This window comes from Oncorhynchus mykiss, chromosome 27, assembly GCF_013265735.2.
Source record: "Oncorhynchus mykiss isolate Arlee chromosome 27, USDA_OmykA_1.1, whole genome shotgun sequence".
Lineage (NCBI taxonomy): Eukaryota > Metazoa > Chordata > Actinopteri > Salmoniformes > Salmonidae > Oncorhynchus > Oncorhynchus mykiss.
In genome coordinates this window covers 27,124,420-27,147,500 of record NC_048591.1, presented here as the reverse complement: position 1 = coordinate 27,147,500, position 23,081 = coordinate 27,124,420, and the positions used below count along the sequence as shown (strand labels likewise).

The 23,081-nt window shown below is 44.1% G+C and overlaps 1 protein-coding gene across 16 annotated transcripts in view; it reads left to right on the top strand.

Moving 5' to 3' along the window:
• LOC110507883 (unconventional myosin-XVIIIa) overlaps window positions 1-20,956 on the top strand; it is a 170,661-nt gene extending 149,705 nt beyond the window's left edge. For 11 of the 16 annotated variants that reach the window (XM_036964840.1, XM_036964839.1, XM_036964845.1 and 8 more), the window contains 7 exons: window positions 6,343-6,480; window positions 7,390-7,575; window positions 7,809-7,948; window positions 8,834-8,878; window positions 14,383-14,502; window positions 15,669-17,186; window positions 18,473-20,956. In XM_036964840.1, the coding sequence (XP_036820735.1) occupies window positions 6,343-6,480; window positions 7,390-7,575; window positions 7,809-7,948; window positions 8,834-8,878; window positions 14,383-14,502; window positions 15,669-17,178 (2,139 nt within the window). In that variant the 3' untranslated portion in view covers window positions 17,179-17,186; window positions 18,473-20,956. Of the gene's footprint in view, window positions 1-6,342; window positions 6,481-7,389; window positions 7,576-7,808; window positions 7,949-8,833; window positions 8,879-14,382; window positions 14,503-15,668; window positions 17,201-18,472 lie in introns of all 16 variants that reach the window. The other 5 variants (XM_036964841.1, XM_036964833.1, XM_036964831.1 and 2 more) reach the window with 4 other exon arrangements.
• The last annotated feature ends 2,125 nt before the right edge of the window (window positions 20,957-23,081 follow it).

The following is a 23,081-nucleotide window of genomic DNA, read 5'->3' as shown; positions in this document are numbered from 1 at the left end:
TAAAGGACAGTTTCTTTCACTTCACTTCACATCATAATAATAATTATATAGTCAGTATGTTTTAAAACTGTCAACTTTTCTTTCCTTAAAGATTACGGCCTATTTAAAGACTTGAGTTGGACTGGAGGGCATAAAGCTAGATGTTCTTTTATTGGTTTCAGATGAAACAAAGAGGCCTCGTCTGACCGCCCACGCATGTCCCAAAGTCAATATTCAGGAAATTGTTATTCCTAGCAAATAAACTCAAGCAAAAAAAGAAACGTCCCTTTTTCAGGATCAAAATAACTTCACAGATCTTCATTGTAAAGTGTTTAAACACTGTTTCCCATGCTTGTTCAATGAACCATAAATAATGAATGAACATGCACGGTCGTTAAGACACTAACAGCTTACAGATGGTAGGCAATTAAGATCACAGTTATGAAAACCTAGGACACTAAAAAAGCCTTTCTACTGACTCTGAAAAACAGCAAAAGAAAGATACCCAGGGTCCCTGCTCATCTGCGTGAACGTGCCTTAGGCATGCTGCAAAGAGGTATGAGAACTGCAGATTTGGCCAGGGCAATAAATTGCAATGTCCGTACTGTGAGACGCCTAAGACAGCGCTACAGGGAGACAGGACGGACAGCTGATCATCCTCACAGTGGCAGACCACGGGTAACAACACCTACACAGGATCGGTACATCCGAACATCACACCTGCGGGACAGGTACAGGATGGCAACAACAACTGCCCGAGTTACACCAGGAATGCATAATCGCTCCAACAGTGCTCAGACTGTCCGTAATAGGCTGAGAGAGGCTGGACTGAGGGCTTGTAGGCCTGTTGTAAGGCAGGTCTTCACCAGACATCACTGGCAACAACGTCGCTTATGGGCACAAACCCACCGTCGCTGGACCAGACAGGACTGGCAAAACGTGCTCTTCACTGACGAGTGGCAGTTTTGTCTCACCAGGGGTGACGGTTGGATTCGCGTTTATCATCGAAGGAATGAGCTTTACACCGAGGCCTGTACTCTGGAGCGGGATCGATTTGGAGGTGGAGGGTCCGTGGTACCCTTCCTGCAGGCTCATCCTGACATGACCCTCCAGCATGACAGTGCCACCAGCCATACTGCTCGTTCTGTGCGTGATTTCCTGCAAGACAGGAATGTCAGTGTTCTGCCATGGCCAGCGAAGAGCACGGATCTCAATCCCATTGAACACGTCTGGTGCCTGTTGGATCGGAGGGTGAGGTCTAGGGCCATTCCCCACAGAAATCTCTGGGAACTTGCAGGTGCCTTGATGGAAGAGTGGGGTAACATCTCACGGCAATAACTGGCAAATCTGGTGCAGTCCATGAGGAGGAGATGCACTGCAGTACTTAATGCAGCTGGTGGCCACACCAGATGCTGACTGTTACCTTTGATTTTGACCCCCCCTTTGTTCAGGGACACATTATTCCATTTCTGTTAGTCACATGTCTATGGAACTTGTTCAGTTTATGTCTCAGTTGTTGAATCTTGTTAAGTTTGCTGAAAATTATTACCACAGTTAACAGTGAGAGGACGTTTCTTTTTTTGATGAGTTTAGTTTGTCTCCTTTGAAACAGCGGAGCAACTTTTAGAAATAATGAAAATTAATTCAGTCTGGTGCACGGCTCTATGCTTTGAATAATATAAATTAAATGAGATGTGAACAGCACCCAGTAGAGATGTTTTCAACTTTTCACTCGGGCAAGAACAATGACAAAGATGTGCATGGCTCATAGAGTAACCCTCAGGCCTAAGGCCCTGGTGTGGCTATAGAGAGTAGCCCTCAGGCCTAAGGCCCTGGTGTGGCTATAGAGAGTAGCCCTCAGGCCTAAGGCCCTGGTGTGGCTATAGAGAGTAGCCCTCAGGCCTAAGGCCCTGGTGTGGCTATAGAGAGTAGTCCTCAGGCCTAAGGCCCGGGTGTGGCTATAGAGAGTAGCCCTCAGGCCTAAGAACCTGGTGTAGCTATAGAGAGTAGCCTTCAAGCCTAAGGCCTTGGTGTGGCTATAGAGAGTAGCCCTCAGGCCTAAGGCCCTGGTGTGGATATAGAGAGTAGCCCTAAGGCCTTGGTGTGGCTATAGAGAGTAGCCCTCAGGCCTAAGGCCCTGGTGTGTCTATAGAGACTAGCCTTCAAGCCTAAGGCCTTGGTGTGGCTATAGAGAGTAGCCCTCAGGCCTAAGGCCCTGGTGTGGATATGGAGTAGCCCTAAGGCCTTGGTGTGGCTATAGAGAGTAGCCCTCAGGCCTAAGGCCCTGGTGTGTCTATAGAGACTAGCCTTCAAGCCTAAGGCCTTGGTGTGGCTATAGAGAGTAGCCCTCAGGCCTAAGGCCCTGGTGTGGATATGGAGTAGCCCTCAGGCCTAAGGCCCTGGTGTGGCTATAGAGAGTAGCCCTCAGGCCTAAGGCCTTGGTGTGGCTATAGAGAGTAGCCCTCAGGCCTAAGGCCCTGGTGTGGATATGGAGTAGCCCTCAGGCCTAAGGCCCTGGTGTGGCTATAGAGAGTAGCCCTCAGGTCTAAGGCCTTGGTGTGGCTATAGAGAGTAGCCCTCAGGCCTAAGGCCCTGGTGTGGCTATAGAGAGTAGCCCTCAGGCCTAAGGCCCTGGTGTGGATATGGAGTAGCCCTCAGGCCTAAGGTATTGGTTGGCTGTAACACTGGTAGTGTTCTGAGAACATTAGCACTATTACTGTAGGCTGTTGCATTCATATATGATAACATAATATACGCTGAACAAAAATATAAATACAACATGTAAAGTGTTTGTCCCATGTTTCATGAGCTGACATAAAAGATCCCAGAAGTGTTCCATATGCACAAAAAGCTTATTTCTCTCAAATGTTGTGTACAAATTTGTTTACATCCCTGTTAGTGAGCATTTCTCCTTTGCCAAGATATTCCATCCACCTGACAGATGTGGCATATCAAGAAGCTGATAAAACAGCATGATCATTACACGGGTGCACCTTGTGCTGGGGACAATAAAAAGCCACAATAAAATGTTCAGTTTTGTCACACAACACAATGCCACAGATGTCTCAAGATTTGAGGGAGTGTGCAAATGACATGCTGACTGCAGGAATGTCCGCCAGAGCTGTTGCCAGAGAATGTAATGTTCATTTCTCTACCATTTCTCTACCAACGTTGTTTTTGAGAATTTGGCAGTACGTCCAACTGGCCATCAGCAAGAAGGTGCCGACAGACATGTCAGCTCTGCTTCTAGCTCCTAAGCAACTTTATAGTATTTTTTTGTGTGTGTGTTATTTCTTACATTATTAGCCCGGAACGTTTTTTTACATTACATACAGACGGAAATAACTTTTGGATATCAGAGCGGCGGTAACTCACCAGCATTACGACCAGAAATATGACTTTCCCGATTTGGATTCTTTGTTTGTACCCCACAGGGAAATCAAACTTATCCCAGAGGCTGCTCCAAGTTACCGCCGGCAGAGAAGAGGTGTTTGGAGTGGACTTCTAGTCATCCACCGCTTCCGAGTATATTACTTGCTAAATTCAGTCCCTGGACGGTAAAGCTCAGGGTGAGGATCTCCTTCAAGAGAGACATCCGGGACTGTAACATACTCTGTTTCACATAATTATGGCTCTCTCTGGGTATACTGTCCCCGTCCGTACATCCAGCTGGGTTCTCAGTTCATCGCGCAGTTCATCGCGCAGACAGGAATAAAGAACTCTCCGAGAAGAAGAAAGGCAGTGGTGTATGCTTCATGATTAACTACTCATGGTGTGATTGTGATAACGTACAGAAACTCAAGTCTGTTTGTTCACCCGACCTAGAATACCTCTCAATCAAATGTCGACCGTATTACCTTCAAAGATAATTTTCTTCAGTTATAGTCACAGCCTTCTCCCCCAAACCGATACCACGACGGCCCTGAAGGAACTACACTGGACTTTATACAAACTGGAAACCACATATCCTGAGGCTGCATTTATTGTAGCTGGTGAAACGCTACCAAATTTTTATCAACACATTGACTCTAGCACTCGCTTAGGAAAAACACTAGATCACTGCTACTTGCCTTTTTCGAGATGCCTACAAGGCCTTCCCCCACCCTCCCTTAGCCAAAGCGTGTGCGAGCCAGGAGGCCTACAAAACTGACTCAGTTACACCAGCTCTGTCAGGAGGAATGGGCCAAAATTTACCCAATTTATTGTGGGAAGCTTGTGGAAGGCTCCCCAAAACATTTGACCCAAGTTAAGTTAACAATTTAAAGGCAATGCTTCCAAATACTAATTGAGTGTATGTGAACTTCTGACACTGGTAATGTGATGAAAGAAATAAATGCTGAAATAAATAATTCTCTCTCTATTATTCTGACATTTCACATTCTTACAATGAAGTGGTGATCCTAACTGACCTAAGACAGGGAATTTTTACGAGGATTAAATGTCAGTAATTGTGAAAAACTGAGTTTAAATGTATTTGGCTAAGGTGTATGTAAACTTCTGACTTCAACTGTATTTCAATTGACTGATTTCCTCATATGAATTGTAAATATTTTAAATTGTTACATCTTGCATTTTTTTAATACATTTTATATATACAGTTCACTTCGAATAGTATTCAGACCCCATTACTTTTCCCACATTTTGTTACGTTACAGCCTTATTCAAAAATGTATTAAAAACATGTTTTATTCATCAATCTACACACAATACCCCATAATTAAGGTTTTAGAAATTTTTTGAAAATGTATTACAAATTTTAAAAAACGTATTTACATAAATATTCAGACCCTTTGCTATGAGACTCGAAATTGAGCTCGGGTGCACCCTGCTTCAATTGATCATCCTTGAGATGTTTCTACAACTTGATTGGCGTCCACCTGAGGTATATTAAATTGATTGGACATGATTTGGAAAGGCACACACCTGTCTATATAAGGTCACACAGTTGACAGTGCATGTCAAAGCAAAAACCAAGCCATGAGGTCACAGGAATTGTCCGTAGAGCTCCGAGACAGGATTTTGTCGAGGCACCGATCTGGGAAAGGGTACCAACAAATGTCTGCAGCATTGAAAGTCCCCAAGAACACAGTGGCTTCCATCATTCTTAAATGGAAGAAGTTTGTAATCACCAAGACTCTTCCTAAAGCTGGCCAAACTGCGCAATCGGGGGATAAGGGCCCCTTGGTCAGGGAGGTGGCCAAGAACCCGATGGTCACTCTGACAGAGCTCCAGAGTTCCTCTTTGGAGATGGGAGCACCTTCGAGAAGGACAACCAACTCTGCAGCACTCCACCAATCAGGCCTTTGTGTGCATCCGAGTAGTGCAGTGGTCCAGATTTTGCCGGGGTAGGCCGTCATTGTAAATAATAATTTATTCTTAACTGACTAGTTAAATAAAGGTTAAATAAAAAAACAATTATGATAGAGTGGCCAGACTGAAGCCAATCCTCAGTAAAAGGCACATGACATCTCACTTGAAGTTTGCAAAAAGGCACAAGAAGTACTCTCAGACCATGGGAAACAAGATTCTCTGGTCGGATGAAACCACGTTTGAACTCTTTGGGTTGAATGCCAAGCGTCCGGCCTGGCACCATCCCTATGGTGAAGCATGGTGGTGACAGCATCACGTTGTGGGGATGTTTTTCGGTGGCAGGGACTGGGAGACTAGTCAGGATCAAGGGAAAGATGAACAGAGCAAAGTACAGAGAAATCCTTGATGAAAACCTGCTCCAGAGCGCTCAGGACCTCCGACTCGGCAGAAGGTTCACCTTCCAACAGGACAATGACCCTAAGCACACAACCAAGACAACGCAGGAATGGCTTCTGGACAAGTCTCTGAATTTCCTTGAGTGGCCCGGACTTGAACCCAATTGAACATCTCTGGAGAGACCTGAAAATAGCAGTGCAGCAACACTCCCATCCAACCTGACAGAGCTTGAGAGGATCTGCAGAGAAGAATGGGAGAAACTCCCCAAGTACATGTGTGTCAAGCTTGTAGCGTCATACCCAAGAAGACTCAAGGCTGTAATTGTTGCCAAAAGTGCTTCAGCTAAATACTGAGTAAAGGGTCTGAATACTTCTGAAATATGAAAAAAATCTAAACCTATTTCTGCTTTGTCATTATGGGGTATTGTGTGTAGATTGATGAGAGAAAAATAACAATTGAATCCGTTTTAGAATAAGGCTGTAACGAAACAAAATGTGGAAAAAGTCAAGGGGTCTGAATACTTCCGAATGCACTGTAAATACAGTATACTGTATATACATAATATACTGTCATATCAGTTTATTGCTGCTACAGTATGTTGTTTATTCTAAAACTCTGCCTTGTGTGTATGTTCCTAATCGTGTGTTTCACTCTTAGCTCTCGGCACTGCAAAGCCAGCTGGAGTTCCAGGAGACTTCTATGGTGGAGAAGTCTCTGGTCAGCAGGCAGGAGGCCAAGATCCGAGAGATGGAGACCAAGATGGAATTTGAGAAGACGCAGGTCAAACGCTTGGAGGTGAGAGCAGTCAGGGGGGCTGAGGAGCATTCTAGAGGAGGAGTGTTGGTTTTTGCCTGGCAGCCTACCCAGCGTGTGTGTATGGGGGGTGGAAGGTCATTGCTGAAGAATTGCCTAGGGGATGAATGGGCAACTTTTTGGGGAGCAAATGAAAACCATTTCCTCAAGACGATTGACTCCTACTACCTCTGTTATACCATGCAAGTTTTGTCCCCTCAGTGCTGGGTTCAGCCTCACATAACCTTCTTCTAGCTCGGACTGTTAGCATATCACAGTTAGTTAGAAAATCTGCTCTGTTCGTCATCGGACTAGCTCATATTCTATTCACTCCACAATATAATTTGTTATTCTGTCAGTTTCAAATTACATTCTGCGACAAACGTTTACGTGAAGGATAAAGGTTACTGTTCGCACACAGCCAGGGAACATTTTTAATCAATTTTCTGCCCCTCTGACAAATGCATCTTTGCTCATTTTGGCAACTTTTAGACTTGTAATTACCAGCAATGTGCAGACAGCCAGACACACTGCTTTAACTCGCTCAGATAATTCCTATCTTTCAATGTTCTGCACTGGCTGGAATAATAGAAAGAATGGCTAAGCATTGTTCAGCTTTGGGAAAGATGCATCCAGAGTTAGAAGGGCTTTTAAGGTCGTATTTAGCCATGTCTTTTTGCTACCCATGGCATTTTAAACTACTATTTAATTAGTAGGCCAAGTTTCTTGCCATTATTTGGGGAAATATCTCAAGGCAAGGAAGTGTAGTTTTTTTTTTAAATCCCCTTTTAGATATGGAGTATCTCTCATAGCTGCATGCATGATAAGGTCTCTGACCTGTGCCAGATACTGTATAGGCTGTCAGTGCAGTGGTTCTTCTAACACGGTCCCTGTCTGCTGTTGGTCATTCAGAGCCTGGTGGCCCGCCTGAAGGAGAACCTTGAGAAGCTAACAGAGGAGCGGGATCACCGCAGCACGAGCGAGACCCGGGAGAAGGAGCAGAACAAGCGGCTCCAGAGACAGATCAGAGATATCAAGGAGGAGATGGGAGAACTGGCCAAGAAGGAGGGAGAGGCCAGCCGCAAGAAACATGAGCTGGTAAGACCCAAAGTCACAAATGGGTCGAGGGGACTGGGACACTGTACAGACTGCCTTTTTAAAGTGGGGTACTTTGAAGATATTAAATAACGGCTGCAATTCCCATCAACCTTGCATTGTTCTGGAGTATTAGACATTCAGGGAAATGAGACTGACAAAGAGACTTCAGAAATGGTCTGATGTAGGTGTAATGCTGGGACCTTAGCTTAGATTTTCTCACTCTCTTCCAACAGGAAATGGATATTGAAAGCTTGGAGGCAGCCAATCAGAGCCTGCAGGCAGACCTTAAACTAGCCTTCAAGAGGATTGGTGACCTCCAGGCTGCCATCGAAGATGAGATGGAGAGTGACGACAACGAGGACCTCATCAACAGGTATAGTTGTCTATTTAGTGCCCGAACATTTACCTCATGTCCTCTCATGACAGCAAGTGTCAGCAAGTGAGCACGCACTCAGCATATAGAGTAGCTACTGTTGCACAGTTAAACTGTAGATAAACTTTGAAGCAGAGGGAGATGGAGAGAGAATGACCCAGTCAGGATGGATGTTCCATTGAAAGAGGCTTTGGATAAAGCGATCAGAGAACTCTCCCCAGACTCCGTAATTTCTTATTCACACACTCTGAAAGATTTATGACCTGAAAACTGCTGGGCTTAATTTTCGGGCATTTTTTAAATTGAAATATTACTCCTGTATTTGATGAGATAGGCGGCTAGCTAAAGCTACGTCAGTGAAATAGAGTTCTGTCTCCTCACGTTCCTTATTTATTTACTCGCTCTGTGCTCCCTCCAAGCCTGGTTTGTTTATGAGTGCAGTCCCGGGGAGAAGGCCTTTCTTCCCTCTCTTCCTCCCAGAAGTAAATAGCTCTGTGAGTCAGGTTTGAGTATACTGTGTACTCTTCTCCATGCGGTAACAGGATGTGGATCAGGATGATGTGGGGTGCAATAGGCAGCGGTTGAATCACTCCCACTGGGAGGAAATATTTTTAATAGAACCACATGGTCATCATCATAGAATTAGGGATTAAAATACTTAATAGGATCTCTATGGTCATCATCATCATCACCACCACATCAGCCATGATATCCACAATGATTTAGGATGTAGATCCTTCAACCATTATCCTATTCATCACGTTCTTTTGGTTTACTTGGACTGTACCTACCAACTTCCTGTCTCACTTTTCTTTTGTTTGTTTTGTGTTTGTATTCTTTCTTTCTTTCTTTGTGTCTCTGTCTGTCATCCTTCATCATGACCAGTTTACAAGAAATGGTGACAAAGTATCAGAAAAGAAGGAACAAAACGTGAGGAACTTGAGCTCATGTCTGACATTGTGTGTTTTAACTGCTGTTTTGGAATAGTCTGTTGCCCTTCACTGGAAAAGATGCAATATCAAGCAGCAAATCTATTGTCAATGTTCAAGCCATCTCATATAAATTCAAGTTTAGGACTCATATGTCACTGAATAAGGACTGAACTATGGGATACCATTCAACGAACAAGCTCAGTGATACTGCATCGTTATTCCAGGGCTCAGCTATTCCCCCATAACCTAATTTGCTCCACTCTTCACTGCATGACGCCACATGCTGAACTGCATGAATGCCATTGACAACATGCTTTTCTAAACCAAGCATGAAACATCCCCTTCCCCAGAGTGTTTGTGTGGTTATTCATCCAGTAACCACTTCAACTGAGGGTAACACATAATACCTAACAGGTGTAGTAAGCATCCATAGCTGGGTAAGTGTGTTGCTGGTCAGTCCTTGTGGTGTCCCCCAGGGCTCAGTTCTTGGACCTCCGGGGTTCTGTCGCACACCACTATGCCTTGTTTGAACAGCGTTATGTGCCCAGCGGCCACCCCCTGCTCTCAGGGCCTACTGAATATTTCAGAGCCTTGCTCTGGGGTGGATGTGAGACGTGACTGTCTGCCTCTGACGACGGAAAGACGAAGGGTGTGTTCTTCATCAATCTTTCACACTCACTATATAATGCAGTACCCTCAAATGTCTTACAAAAAGCTATTTGCTAGTCTGGGAAGCAGCTCACACGTAGTGTTAACCTCTGGCTCTGGGCCATTTCAGTCCCATGTCAATGTTCCCTTACAGCAGTCACTGACGTTTCTGCTGTTAAACCCTTGTTAAGCAGTATTGTGTAAAGTGCTGCTTTTTGTTAAAGCAGAAAGGGTTCTGAATGTTAAAGGTAGACTCAGCAAAATGATGTAGATGACGTAGACGGTCATTTTCTGCAACAACAAAGAACGTTGAAGCGTGAGGTTAAACTTCTCCGCTGTTTTGGTCCTGTCGACAGCATGTAGTAAACTCGTGCATATGCACAGACACTGTATGTGACTGTCTGAGAGCGAAGTCTTGCATCTCACATCTCATTATCTGTGGTGCTGCTCGTGGTAACGTCATTTTGCTACCTTTAATGACGGACTTGTACATTACAGTAGAGCAGGTATTCCCAAACCCCCAGGGGTACGCGCAATGCCGTCGGGGGTCCGCCAAATAAAAATGTGCATTTTATTCCTTTTTTTTTCCCTTCACATTTTCAAACAGTCCATTTATTTTCCAACGGGACAATTCATTTGGGGGAGTTTTCTCGCCTGAGTAGCATCGTTTCACTGACAAAAATACAATTTAAACTATCTCGTGTTCAGCGAAATAACAACACAATGTCAAATACAGGCAGCCTAGTCAAATAATTAACATCCAATCACATTAACTGTTACTCTCTCGTGGGAATTCCCATAACGGTCTGTATGTAGCCAAACGTAGCTGCTGCTCATGTTGATATCTGTACTGATGGCACAAATGCCATGACAAGGAGACATAGTGGAGTGGTAACGCGCGTGCAAGCAGTTGCTCCTGACGCCACTTGGGTACACTGAGAGGCTCTTGCTGCCAAGGGAATGCCTGGCAGCTTGAAAGGTGTTTTGGACATTACAGTGAAAATGGTTAACTTTGTTAAAGCATGGCCCCTGAACTCGTGTATTTTCTGCAATATACAATGATATGGGCAGCGACCATGTGACGCTTTTACAACATACAGAAGTGCGCTGGTCATCAAGGAGCAAAGAATTGACACGTTTTTTTTATTGTAAGAGACGAGCTTAAAGTTTTCATTACTGACCATCATTTTCACTTCCCTGACCACTTGCATGACGACGAGTTTCTCACACGACTAGCCTATATGGGTGATGTTATTTCTCGTCTGAATGATTTGAATCGAGGATTACCCAAACTCTTCACAACTATATTCAATGTGCGGGACAAAATTGAGGCTATGATTAAGAAGTTAGAGCTCTTCTCTGTCTGCATTAACAAGGACAACACACAGGTCTTTCCATCATTGTATGATGTTTTGTGAACTTTTTTTTGTTTTGTGTACTTTCCCCAAACGGATGACGCAAACTGGATTCATGCTTTCATGCCCTGCCTCCAGTCCACTTACCGATATCTGAACAAGAGAGCCTCATCAAAATTGCAACAAGCGGTTCTGTGAAAATTTAGTTGAATCAGAAGCCACTGCCAGATTTCTGGATTGGGCTGCACTCAGAGTATCCTGCCTTGGCAAATCGTGCTGTTAAGACTCGGATGTCCTTTGCAACCACGTACCTATGTGAGAGTGGATTCTCGACCCTCACTAAGATGAAAACTAAATACAGGCACAGACTGTGTGTGGAAAATTATCTCTCCAATACAACCCAACATTCCAGAGTTATGTGCATCCTTTCAAGCAAACCCTTCTCATTAACCTGTGGTGAATTATTCACAATTTTCGATTAACAAAATGTTTTATATGTAAGATGGTTAAATAAAGGGCAGAATTATTGTTTATTATTATATTATTATTTGTACCCTGTTCCTCTAAGAGCTCTTTGTCACTTCCCACGAGCCGGGTTGTAACAAAAACTCACACTCGTTCTTATGTTTAATAAATGTATTGTATAGTGTGTGTGGCAGGCTTACAATGATGGCAAATAACAACATTTGAGAGTGTGCTGACCCTGGTGCTAGAGGGGGTACGCAGCTGGAGGTTGAATGTTTGAAGGGGTACGGGACTATAAAAAGTTTAGGAACCACTGCGGTAGAGAATACAGTGTTGGGAAGTTCATGTAACTTCTTTCCAGGGTTTTTGATATTGAATCATAATAACCATGTACTTTGTTTTTTAGCACTAGGCAGTAATAGTAATATGGCATTAATAGCTACTGATTTATATACATGTTTTGTTTGGATGGGCACGTTTAGATGGGCACGTTTAGATGGGCACGTTTAGATGGGCACGTTTAGATGGGCACGCACACAATACATAGAAGTAATTGGAGACTATTGATTGACACAGAATTGAGTTATTTCAACATGCTATGCTTTAATTTCTGTTTTCAAATAGATTGGAGATGTAATCCATGTCTGTCGTTGTTTGATCACGAAACAGGCGGCAAGTCATTTTAGACTAAATGAACAACATCAGGATGAAATCATTTTCCTGTCGCTTTAACAAAACAAACCTGCGTCACAATCTCCCCTTTTTAATCTGGCATTGGAGATCACAGCAATTCTCCCAGCATATGTGTCTTAATAGGTTTTGAACAGATGTGTATGCCTGGCTGGCTGGGTTGAACCCCCATAGGGAGCTGCTGTCTAGGCTGAGCTGCCTAATAAAAGCCCCAATATTGTGGGAATCAACACCCAGGGACACCAAGGAGGAGCAGGGCGGAGGAAGCAGAAGAGTGTCCATAGGAGCTAATGATGAATGTAATAGTGTGTAACAGAGATGTACAACCACTGGAGGCAGATTGTCACAGACAATTAATGTCTCCCTCCACACACTGTGTTTGTTTGCCTCCCCTGGGCTCTCGGCACGGCTTAACTAATGGTATGGCGGTCAAAGATATAAATTGTGTGTGACACCATGTGTGAAGCGCTCGATTACAAAGGGTCCGTCATCCCGTCGGTTTTGTTTGGCCCCGGCCTGGGAAGGGAAGGCCTCTGATCTGAATGCATCACCTCCATTTACCCACTGGCTCCTCCTTGGACAAAATGCACAAGGGGAAAGAGAAGCACATCCTTCAAGTCGTGGATAGGTCTCCCCCCAAAAAACATTTGAATCTCAACAGGATTGTACTTGTATAAATGAATAAAAAAATGAGTGCTTAAGGAAATTCTCTCCATGAAGTAATGGAATTATGACTATTTTGTAGAGAGGGTTTCGACATTGATTTTGCATAATGATAGCTAATGTAATTTTGCCCTGGGGAACTCAGGGCAAGCGATGTCATCAAGGTCAAGAGAAAAAAATACCAGCCTTTTTTTCTTTCTTCAAAGCAACATCAGTGCTCTTAGTATTCCTGGAGCGGCTATAGTTCTTTTAAGCAGTATGTTGCCAGATAAGTGAACGGATAAAAGACAAATCTTAAGAGGCTGGTCTGGTGTTGACTCGCAAAGCCCAACAAACACACAAATCCACGTGTTTGTTTTTTTTCTCTGAGGAGACGAGAAGAGTAAACAGCTGTGGAATTGTCTGCTCCGGTTAGCTAACATTAGCTCCTTTTTCCCAGGGCTCCTTCACTCTTTGTTTACTCCCCTTATTGACAAGGCCTCTGTGCCATAGACAGCCAGCCGCTCACTCACAATAACAATTCTCACTGACGTTCCCCACATTGCAGGCCATGCCTGGCCTATTAGACAAAGTTGATTACAGCCTCCCTCCTAGAGAAATGCTTTTATCTCGACTCCCAACCCTTCCCTTCTTAACACTACCATCTTAGTGCCTAGTATTTGAAGTTATTGTACAGTTTTAAACAGAGTGGGCTAGTTATGACCAAACCCATAATTAAATAGTTTCTTCAGCGATCAGGGGAGACTCTTGTATCTCTGCCTCATAATGATTTTAATTGTAGCTACTGTATGTGGTTGTGGGCCAGATTACGTGCTGAAAAACTGATTTGCCTAGTTAAATACAATAAAAATAAAGTGTTGAAAATCTATTTTCTTTCTCTACTCCACAGCAAGACAATAGGTTTTTAAAAGCAGATGTGGGTATTTTGACCCCTCACCCCCAGGCCATGTCTCAGTTTTATTATTAGGCTGTAACACCTTCAGCACCACATGAGTGTTGGGCTCTGACGGCACTTAATGAGTGTCATGCTCTTTTCAACCGTGTCAAATTTCTAACAACCCTCCATTTCTCCTCACGCTTCGCAGTAGGCTGTCGACGGCGTAATGATAATTTAGAGAGAAAACAGCTCAACAACCGAGCTGTGCATCAAATCATTTTGTCAAGAGCTCAACTGCAATTTTGTGAGACTGTGGAGGGAATAGATAAGTGAGAGCGATGAAAGTGAAAATCTCTCCATTTTGTGCCCACTCTCTTCAGTTTCCACTTAGTCCCATTCCTGGTCTCTCTCCTTGTGCTCTGTCTTAATTCGAGTGGCTTTGGATCAGAGTGAATGGAGTTTAGCCCTCTTTGGGCGACACACTGTGCCCCATTTCCAACTAACCACAGGGCCACAGTGATAACCAGTGTAGGGGGGGGGTGTTTCCTAGGTCTTCTAGGATCTAGTGCATGTGGTTTTCTGCGGTCTTCTCTTCCAAAGTAATAGATGTGGTCCTCCTCGGGTTCCTCAGTAACACAATATAGAATCTTTCTCTCCCTGTCGTTTTCTCTCTTCCCTCCATCATTCTCTCCTCAACTTCACTCCATCTCTCTCACCCCTCCCTCCCTCTCCTCCTCTTTATACCTTTTCTCTACTCCTCTCTTCTCCCACTGACGTTGTGTTTTGTCCCTCCCCTCCACACAGTGAGGGAGACTCATCTGACTCGGAGGTGGAAGACCGTGTGGACGGGGTCAAGTCCTGGCTGTCCAAAAACAAAGGCTCGACCAAGAACCTCTCAGATGACGGCAGCCTCAAGAGCTCCAGGTCAGTATGGCACCCCCTTCCCCATGGGTCCTATCTTCACCACTGCCAAACACGCACATTCGCACATTCCCCCTGCTTACAAAGCAGACCAAATTGGTTTTAGTATCCAGTCACCCCCTATCAGGATTTTACGTGGTCCAGCCTAGCACTTAGCCTCCAATGCAGATAAAACAATTGGAAGGGAACACTTGGCTAGATATAGGGGGGGTGTTATTATTATTATTATTATTATTATTATTACTGGTGTTTCCTTTATCCTCTTTGTCTTTTATTGTCACTGCCTTGATGACAGCCGCCTCCCTGGCAGATGTATCGACATGCCCGGATGCCAGCTGGCATGCATACCTACACCCCCTCTCCCCCTCACCTCCTCTCTCCCGTTCTCCCCTCTCCCTGAGATTAATGGATGTATCTGCCAGCTGATAGCTTCGATTGCCCTAGATTTGTCTCCTTACCAGAATATTTAACTGTCCCACCCCCCACCCCCCCCCCCCCCCCTCAGCTGCTCACAACTTTGAACAACTTTTAAAGAGTTTTTAAATCTCTCTTAACTGTGTGTCTCCACGGTCACCCTCCCTTTCTTCAGAAGAGCTCAGTTCCTTGATCCCAGCTCTGTGTGTTGGTTAAGACGTGCACACACACACACAAAATTGGAAAATGTGTGTCCAGCACCCTTGCTGAATCACTCAACATATTTCACCACAATGAGATGCTTGACTAGAATTCTGTATAACATTTACATACAACAAATTCAAATGCATACCCCCATACTAAACTATTTAAATACCGAGACTTTGATTTTGCATAAAGGAGTTGATTAGGACAAGACAGCACATGTTGTTTGAGGGTTTTTCTCCAGTCAGTACGTCTTGTTTTTGTTGTGTCCATCTTGCGTTGTGAATCCAAACAGGCATTCTCTACCCCACAATAATTTGAATCATTGTTCTATCTACTTGTCTTTACTTTCTTCCTGCTGATTTCAATCTGTTGCTCATCCAATTCCTGTTTTAAGTATCATTCATCTCTCTCCTTTTAAGTATGTAATTCCATCTATCATTCTTTCTCTTCCTCCTCTTCCACTTCCTCTATGTACATCAACGTTTCTCTGTCCTGCCACTCCTCCCTCTCTCTCTCTCTCCTTCTTCCTGCCTCCATCCTCTGTCTAGATTTGCCGTAAACGTAGACGCAGAGGAAGGGAAAGAGGGTAAGGAATGGAAAGAGGGCAAAGAGAAAGCGGTAGATCAGAGCAGGCCGGTGTCTGTGATGAGTTCCCTGAGCTACAGGAAGCGCTCCAACATCAATGACTCCATCGGAGGTAAAGGGGACGACAGCTCCCTCTTCAGTTCCCTCAAGAATGACCAGGAGTCTATCTCCTCCTTCCGTAAGGCCAAGCCCAAAGGCTCCTTACCCCAGGATGACTCCTACTCAGTCAGCTCCAGCTCCTGGAGGAAGTCCCAGACTGGGAACGATGATGGCCGTGGCTCGGTTATCTCCCAGGCCTACACTGAAGCCACCAGCAGGGCTAGGAAGGGCATGGACAGCCGCTGGGGAGATTTCGACAAAGAGTCCACCGTGTCCTCCATGGTCCCCAGCCGGGCCTCCGTCGCTACCACGTGCCGTGGCCTGAGCCCAGACGACACCATTCCCAGTCCCCTGAGCCGCCGCAGCAGCACCTCTCTCAGTCGCCGTTCTGGGGGCAGGAGCCCTGGCAGTGTGAGCTGTGCTGACTCACGCATATCTGACTTCCGCAGCTGCCGCCTGAGCGAGTTTGATGACATGGAGGACAGGCACAGCGTGGCCCTCACTGAGCGCTCCTCGGCCTACAGCTCTCACTCCTCCACGGGACGCAGCCTGTCCATGCCCCCGCCACACGCCCGCTCCTCCTACAGAGATGATGACGAGCTCCCTGACACCTCGGACGTCAAGCCGGCCACCGTCGGCCACCGCAACTACCTGGACCCCGACCTGGAGAAGGCCATCAACGAGGTGCTGAACTTCAAACCCATCAAGTTCAAACGCACCAGCCTGGAAGACTCAGAGGCCGAGGCAGGGAGGAAAGAGGATGATACAGAGGATGACAGGAAGGGTGTGCTTAGTGTCAGGGGGAGTGGCGACCGGGAGGTGGACAGCGGGCGCAGCACCAGCAGTCTGAGACGGTCCGCGTCGGCTGTGGACTGTAGGAGGTCCTCGAGCAGCATGAGCAGCCACAGTCGCAGCCACAGTCGCAGCCACAGTCGCAGCCACAGCCGCAGCAACAGTCGCAGCAACAGCCGCAGCCACAGTCGCAACAGCGGCAAGAAGAGCCAAGGTAAGAAGAAGAAGAAGAGGAGGGGCCACGGCTCCGAGTCAGACAGCTCCAATGATGACCGCCGCAGCAGGAAGGGCAGCTCCAAGAAGAAGGACAAGAAGTCCAAAAAGGAGTCTTCTTCCTCATCCTCAGATTCAGAGTCTGACTCAGAGTCTGGCTCCAGTTCAGGTGCCTCTACCGTCTCCTACAAAAGCACCAACAGCGTGAAAAGAGCCCCTGGCCGCCAGGCCTCTAGCCCAGAGGGGGAGAGGGAGGCGGGGACGCCTTCTGAGGGGCAGCCCCCTCCTAACAAGAAGGAGGAGAAGAATAGGAAGAAGAAAGTGGACAACCTGATGATGAAATATCTGTACAGACCGGACAGTGACTGAGGCTGGCAGTAGGTGTTGCCTGGTGTGTACTGTGTCTACTGCATGGTGTGATGATGCCAACCACAGAGAGAGTTTCCTCAGTCAATCCTCTTCTGCAGAGTCTCACATTCAGCAGGACCCCCACCCCCCTCCTTTATAATCTAACCCAGTCACCTTTTGAAAACATCAGCTGTGTTATGAATGATACATCACTTTGACTTATTATTTACTTATTCCTGTTAGGGCTTCAAACTTCACTTGGTTCATCTTAAGACATTTTTGTTTTTTAATTACACTCCATCCCTAAATACTAATTGAAGTAGTTGAGGTCCTTAATTCACAGGAGCTCATCCGAAAGCAATTACAGTTTACATCTCTTCAATGGCAGTTGTGACATTGCTTTGCACTGCTGTAATTCCGTTATGGTATTTTGGGGGGAAAGATAGAGAGAGAAGGGTATAAGCGTGTTGTGGATGCATTACAATGTCGATTAGCCTAGTAGCAGGGATGTTAGAGCCTAGGAAAAGGCTAAGCTCACGTGTTTGTACCCATAGTGCTGCTGGCTAGTTCTCCACCCAAGTGTCAGCCTGATTTATGGCACCGGAAATAAGAAAATACCAGGTGTCGTCAATTACGACGGCCACCATAGATTTCCCCCTCCAACCCCCTTAACTCTGGCAGTAATTAGACCCACTGCATCGATTTACACAAGCTGCAAGTACATTTAAGATGCACGATTGACAGTAATTAACCCTAGGTTTGCATAATTTAACTGGGCTTGAATGTTAAATCAGGTTGAAACACGCAGTAGCAGTAGGCAGGTAGAATATCTAAAGACAGAGAGAGGGTACGTCAGAGTTGCTCTACTGACGATTCATACGGAAGATTTGCTCTATTGTTTAGAAGTCATTAGAGTGAAAAAAGGTTCACTGGTATTTTCTTCTTTAAACTGAATGGTATTTGATTGTTCTACACTTGTGACGCCAGGCAGTGCACGGTAGGTGTGCCAGTGTTCTGTTTTTGGAGAGGAAGCCACAGTGCATAGCAGATTCATTCAACCACAAACCAGAACCAGACTCCATCACATGCTCTCTGTGGAATAAGTGTACTTTTTTTGTGTCTAAAAATGTAGTTTTATAACTAGAGCTATGGTAGTATGCATCCGTCCATGTGTTTGTGCACATTTAGTTGGTTGAAGCACAATATGTGTAACATTACATAAAAGATAAGAACATTTGATCAATGTTTGGTAATGATCATGCTCCACTGTGTAACTATCCTCAGGACCTGTCATTGATTCTTTCTCTCCCTCCAGTCCTCCTAGCCGAAGACGGTTCTGCTTTGACAAATCCGACGAAGAAGAGGAAGATAAAAAAGAAGGTGGTGTGTCCCGAGGGTCCTACCGCTCCAGAAACACACGGGGCAGCTACCTGAACAACAGTGACAGCGAAGACAAGCCCTCTGAGACAACATAGTTCACACACCAGCCAACAAACCCTGCATGTTGAGAGGGCCCCTGTGGTGCTGTCATCACACACAACCACTCTACTGTTCTTCTAACCCTGCAACATGGCAATGATACTATACACTATCATTATTATTCTACTGTTACAAAGCAGCTTGCATTGCTAAGGTCAAGAGAAGTACGTCAGTGTACAGTACACAACACTAATGGTTTCTCTCACTCTCCACTGGGCCAACCATCTCTTAGTGTATTTCACCAGTCACATGTGACAATGTCTCCATCTTGGATCTGGCCCCTCCAGTTGAACAGCACCTCCATTAATAATTTCTTGTCTCTGCTGGCTGCATGAGGACAGCTGCTGCTTGGCTGGCGCCATCGTCTCCTACTTCCTAGACTCTGTCATCGTCATCATGGTTGTAACTGAGCCAAAGAACTAGCTATGTTCCCTTGTGTTTTATCTCTGCATCGGGGGACCAGAAAGTCTAACAATCTAACAAAAAAAGACGGAGGAAATAAGTACCAAAAAAGCCTTTGTTGCCAGTAGATGTGTACACTGTGTTATTGCTTATCAAGTAGATGTGTACACTGTGTTATTGCTTATCAAGTAGATGTGTACACTGTGTTATTGCTTATCAAGTAGATGTGTACACTGTGTTATTGCTTATCAAGTAGATGTGTACACTGTGTTATTGCTTATCAAGTAGATGTGTACACTGTGTTATTGCTTATCAAGTAGATGTGTACACTGTGTTATTGCTTATCAAGTAGATGTGTACACTGTGTTATTGCTTATCTGAGTCCTGGTAAAAAGACCAGAGTTTATTTTTGGGAGAAGTGCCGCTGATATACAGTACATAGGGTCCTCTACAGCTGTGCTTAGATTCTGGCTGCAGCGCCGCGCCACCCCCCTGAAAGAAGACACTTTCATCGGCTCATCTGCTTGTTTTAGCAGGAGAATAATGCTTCCTAACAGGAAGACAACAGAAGAGAGCTGCTGCGCCAAACTGCTTCGTGATGAAGGTTTTGCCCTTCTCTTCTTTTTTCCATCTTTTTGTTTTGATGTTTGAAAGAAGATCATTTGTTTTCGAGAGTCCTGCCATCAAGAAAATGAATTTCCAGGAGGTTGGAGCGTAGCATACCCTATGAAATGCCTTGCCTTTTATTTCAACTTGAATTGAACTAAGTACTTTGCAGAAATGCTTTTGGGGTGAGAATCTTTGACTCAGCTGTTTTTCTTTCTTCCCTCTGTCGTTGTGGTTGTTGTTGTTCTCGTGCTTTTCACTCGTTTTTTTTCTCTCCATTTGACGTTTGCTTTCCAAAGGGAACGATAATGAACACCATGCTTTATGGTGGTTTGCCTTTAGTTTATATCTCCTTCAACACCCACATGTTTTCTTTTTCTGATAAACCATACTGGATTACACATGGTGAGGATTTGGGTTCCTCAACGCGCATGTTAAATCCTCCTGTGTTGCATCACCACTCTGTAAACGGGATATAATGCATTCAAATCCTTTTCAGTGTCTCTGAAGCCTATTTGTCATGTAGGATTCATCAGTATTCTGTCCTGAACCAATGCTACTGTTCATAACAGAGCAGCAGTTTAACCAGGAAGATATTAAAGACCCATGCTTTTACGGTTGCTTGGTGTTACATTGAACCCTTCGGCTGTCTCTTTAGTATTTATGAATTAGCGTTAATGAATTGAGCAGGCCTGCCAAAATGTGTATTATCCACCTGTACAAGGCAAGTGGGGCTGAAAGGATTTTGTTGATACTTTGCGTGAAGGGAGAAGTTTGGTGCGTTTGTATTATACATGCTTTTTAAAGACACACCTATCACCTTTTCCCTCAATGCCAGGGTGTCCCCAACTCGGTCTTGGGGCCTGCCAGGGTGCACGTTTTGGTTTTTGCCCTAGCGCTACACAGCTGATTAAAATAATCAAAGCTTGATGATGAGTTGGTTATTTGAATCAGCTGTGTAGTGCTAGGGGGAAAACCAAAGCGTGCACCCGGGGTGGGGGGGGGGGGGCAGGACCAAGTTGGGGAAACCCTGCTCTATGCAGTCAACATGAGTTTTAGAAGAAATTGTAAACTGTTTTATGATCTTGTTTTATGATACTCTTAAACCATGTAAACACCAGGCAAAACAAAGAAATGAGCCAACATAACATTGCTGACTGTACACATTAATATTTATATAAATATCTGTACTGATTCATGCTAGCTTTCAAAATAGTATATTTTTATTTTCGTTATTGAACAAAATGACCACTTATTATGAGTAATTTTGCATTACAGTTTAATATATTGTAAATAAATGATGACTCAGACTTTAATTTTATTTTCTCTGTGGGTTTTTGTTTGACATTTTCTGCATTGGTGTTTCAGCCTCCAAGCTCCTATCTGTCTTTTCAGACTTAAATATGCACATTAGAAAATAGTCTCCCACTTAACATTTCTGGAGGGCATACTGTGGTATTTTTTTAAATGAAAGGCAAATAAAAATAAATTCTGTTCTCTGATGCATCCACTGTTTTCTACAGATTTGAGAAATGTCAACAGTATCACTGACCCTGACTCTGAGGCCTTTCAAATGAGGAACACAAGTTCAATTGGCTTTGGCCTTTATCTTGTTTCCAAAGAAATCTTTTCCCTCTCTTGTGTATGTTTTGATGGCAAATGATTATCAGAGCAAGGAGAAATGGATTACGAAGCATAGTGCTTTCTTCATCATCTTCAACACAACAGCTAATAGCAGGGACACTTTGATTACTGTGTGGGAGACGCCACAACCACCACGGTAAATGCCATCAGTTTCCACCATTATGTTAGCATTCTACGTACTGTACGCAAGGTGCAACTGATAGTCGAGTACTGAACTGAACAAATGGAAGCCCATTGTACTTAATTACAATTACTGTATGTACCAAAACATTAAGGTTCCTTGGTTAGTCTTTGACAATCATCACCTTCCTATGTAACTGGAGGCACGGTGCAGCAGATAGCCAATTACTGCTAACGCCGAAGAACAAAAGGGTAGACGTCCGTTGTAGCATTACATTACTGTATGTCCCAACAGATAACCATTGACAGAAATCATCATCTCCCTTTCCACCATTATCAAATACGACAGCCATGCCCACATTGCCACGGTGACCTTTTAATCCTGCACCTTCCAAATACCATTGTTCAGAATCAATACATATTCTCTACAACAGGGATACTGCACTCTAGTTCCTAAAGTAGCCACTCAATCACGGTCTCTCTCATTGTAGTTGACTGTGTTTGAAAAGTGGTCGCACAATGTCCTTCAGCACTAAAATATGATACAACTCTAGTATAATGTACTGTACTTTTCATTCTCACACATAATTGTCTTTGAAATTATGCAATACACAGCACACAAGACATAACTCTCCATGGACCTATATAGGGGAACACTATAACTGTGAAGAATGTCAATGAGCAATATTTTTATGATGGGCCTTATTCTATCGTAGCACTGTCATATAATTGTCTGGTCTTTGAGAATTGCTGACAAGATAGAAATTGTTCTGGAAAATGCTAGAAGGACAATGGATTTACATTTGGGGAGGAGCAATATCTCATCTGTCAAGCGCTCAATATTCAATCTCATATTTTGATTTGGGCGTAGATTGTGCCATGCATTGTACCCCTCATTTAACTCTGTGGCTCCTCTCCTGCTGTGATCAGAAATACAGCCATTAGAGGTTCTGTTCCAGGAAAGATACGAGGACAAAATGACAAAGTATCCAATTCTATCTCATGTTAATGAGTTTAAAGACTGGGCGACAGGTCTGCTTTGTTTTTGTATAAAAGGTATAGGGCACTTAGGGCACAAATGACTGCCTCTCAGCCAAGCCAATGAGTAATTATCAAAAACAAAGAGGATGACATCTCTGATTATTGGTGTTGTGCCATGTTATAGGCCTAGTCAGTCATAACATTACTAAATACTGTAGCCTACATAAAATCACTAAATTAATTATATCAATATACCCATGGCATTTTAGCAGTGATTTATTTAACACATGATGTGTATTAATAGGTTGTTAATGTCAAGTAAAATGCCACTAGATGGCAGGTGCTAAATGGATGCTTGACGTGTCTGGTTCACACATGTCAGAAGCTTTAATTGAAACTGAAATGTTCATTTAAAATATAAAAAGCTATGAATCACTTGTTCTTATTATTTTTCATGAAATAACAGTGTACATTTCTCATGTTAAACTTTTCCTGTGAAAGTGTGTTTGGAATTAAGACTTAATCGCAAATAATTATAGACTTTAATAAGTGGGAAAGCTTGTGAGGCCGTTATTTGAGTTTGATTGATCTTCGTCATCGTACCATCTGGTAGGAAATGTTTTTATTGAGATTCATTCATCAAGATCAAAGAGTAATTATGACAAAGATCTTATAAAATATTGCAAGGAATT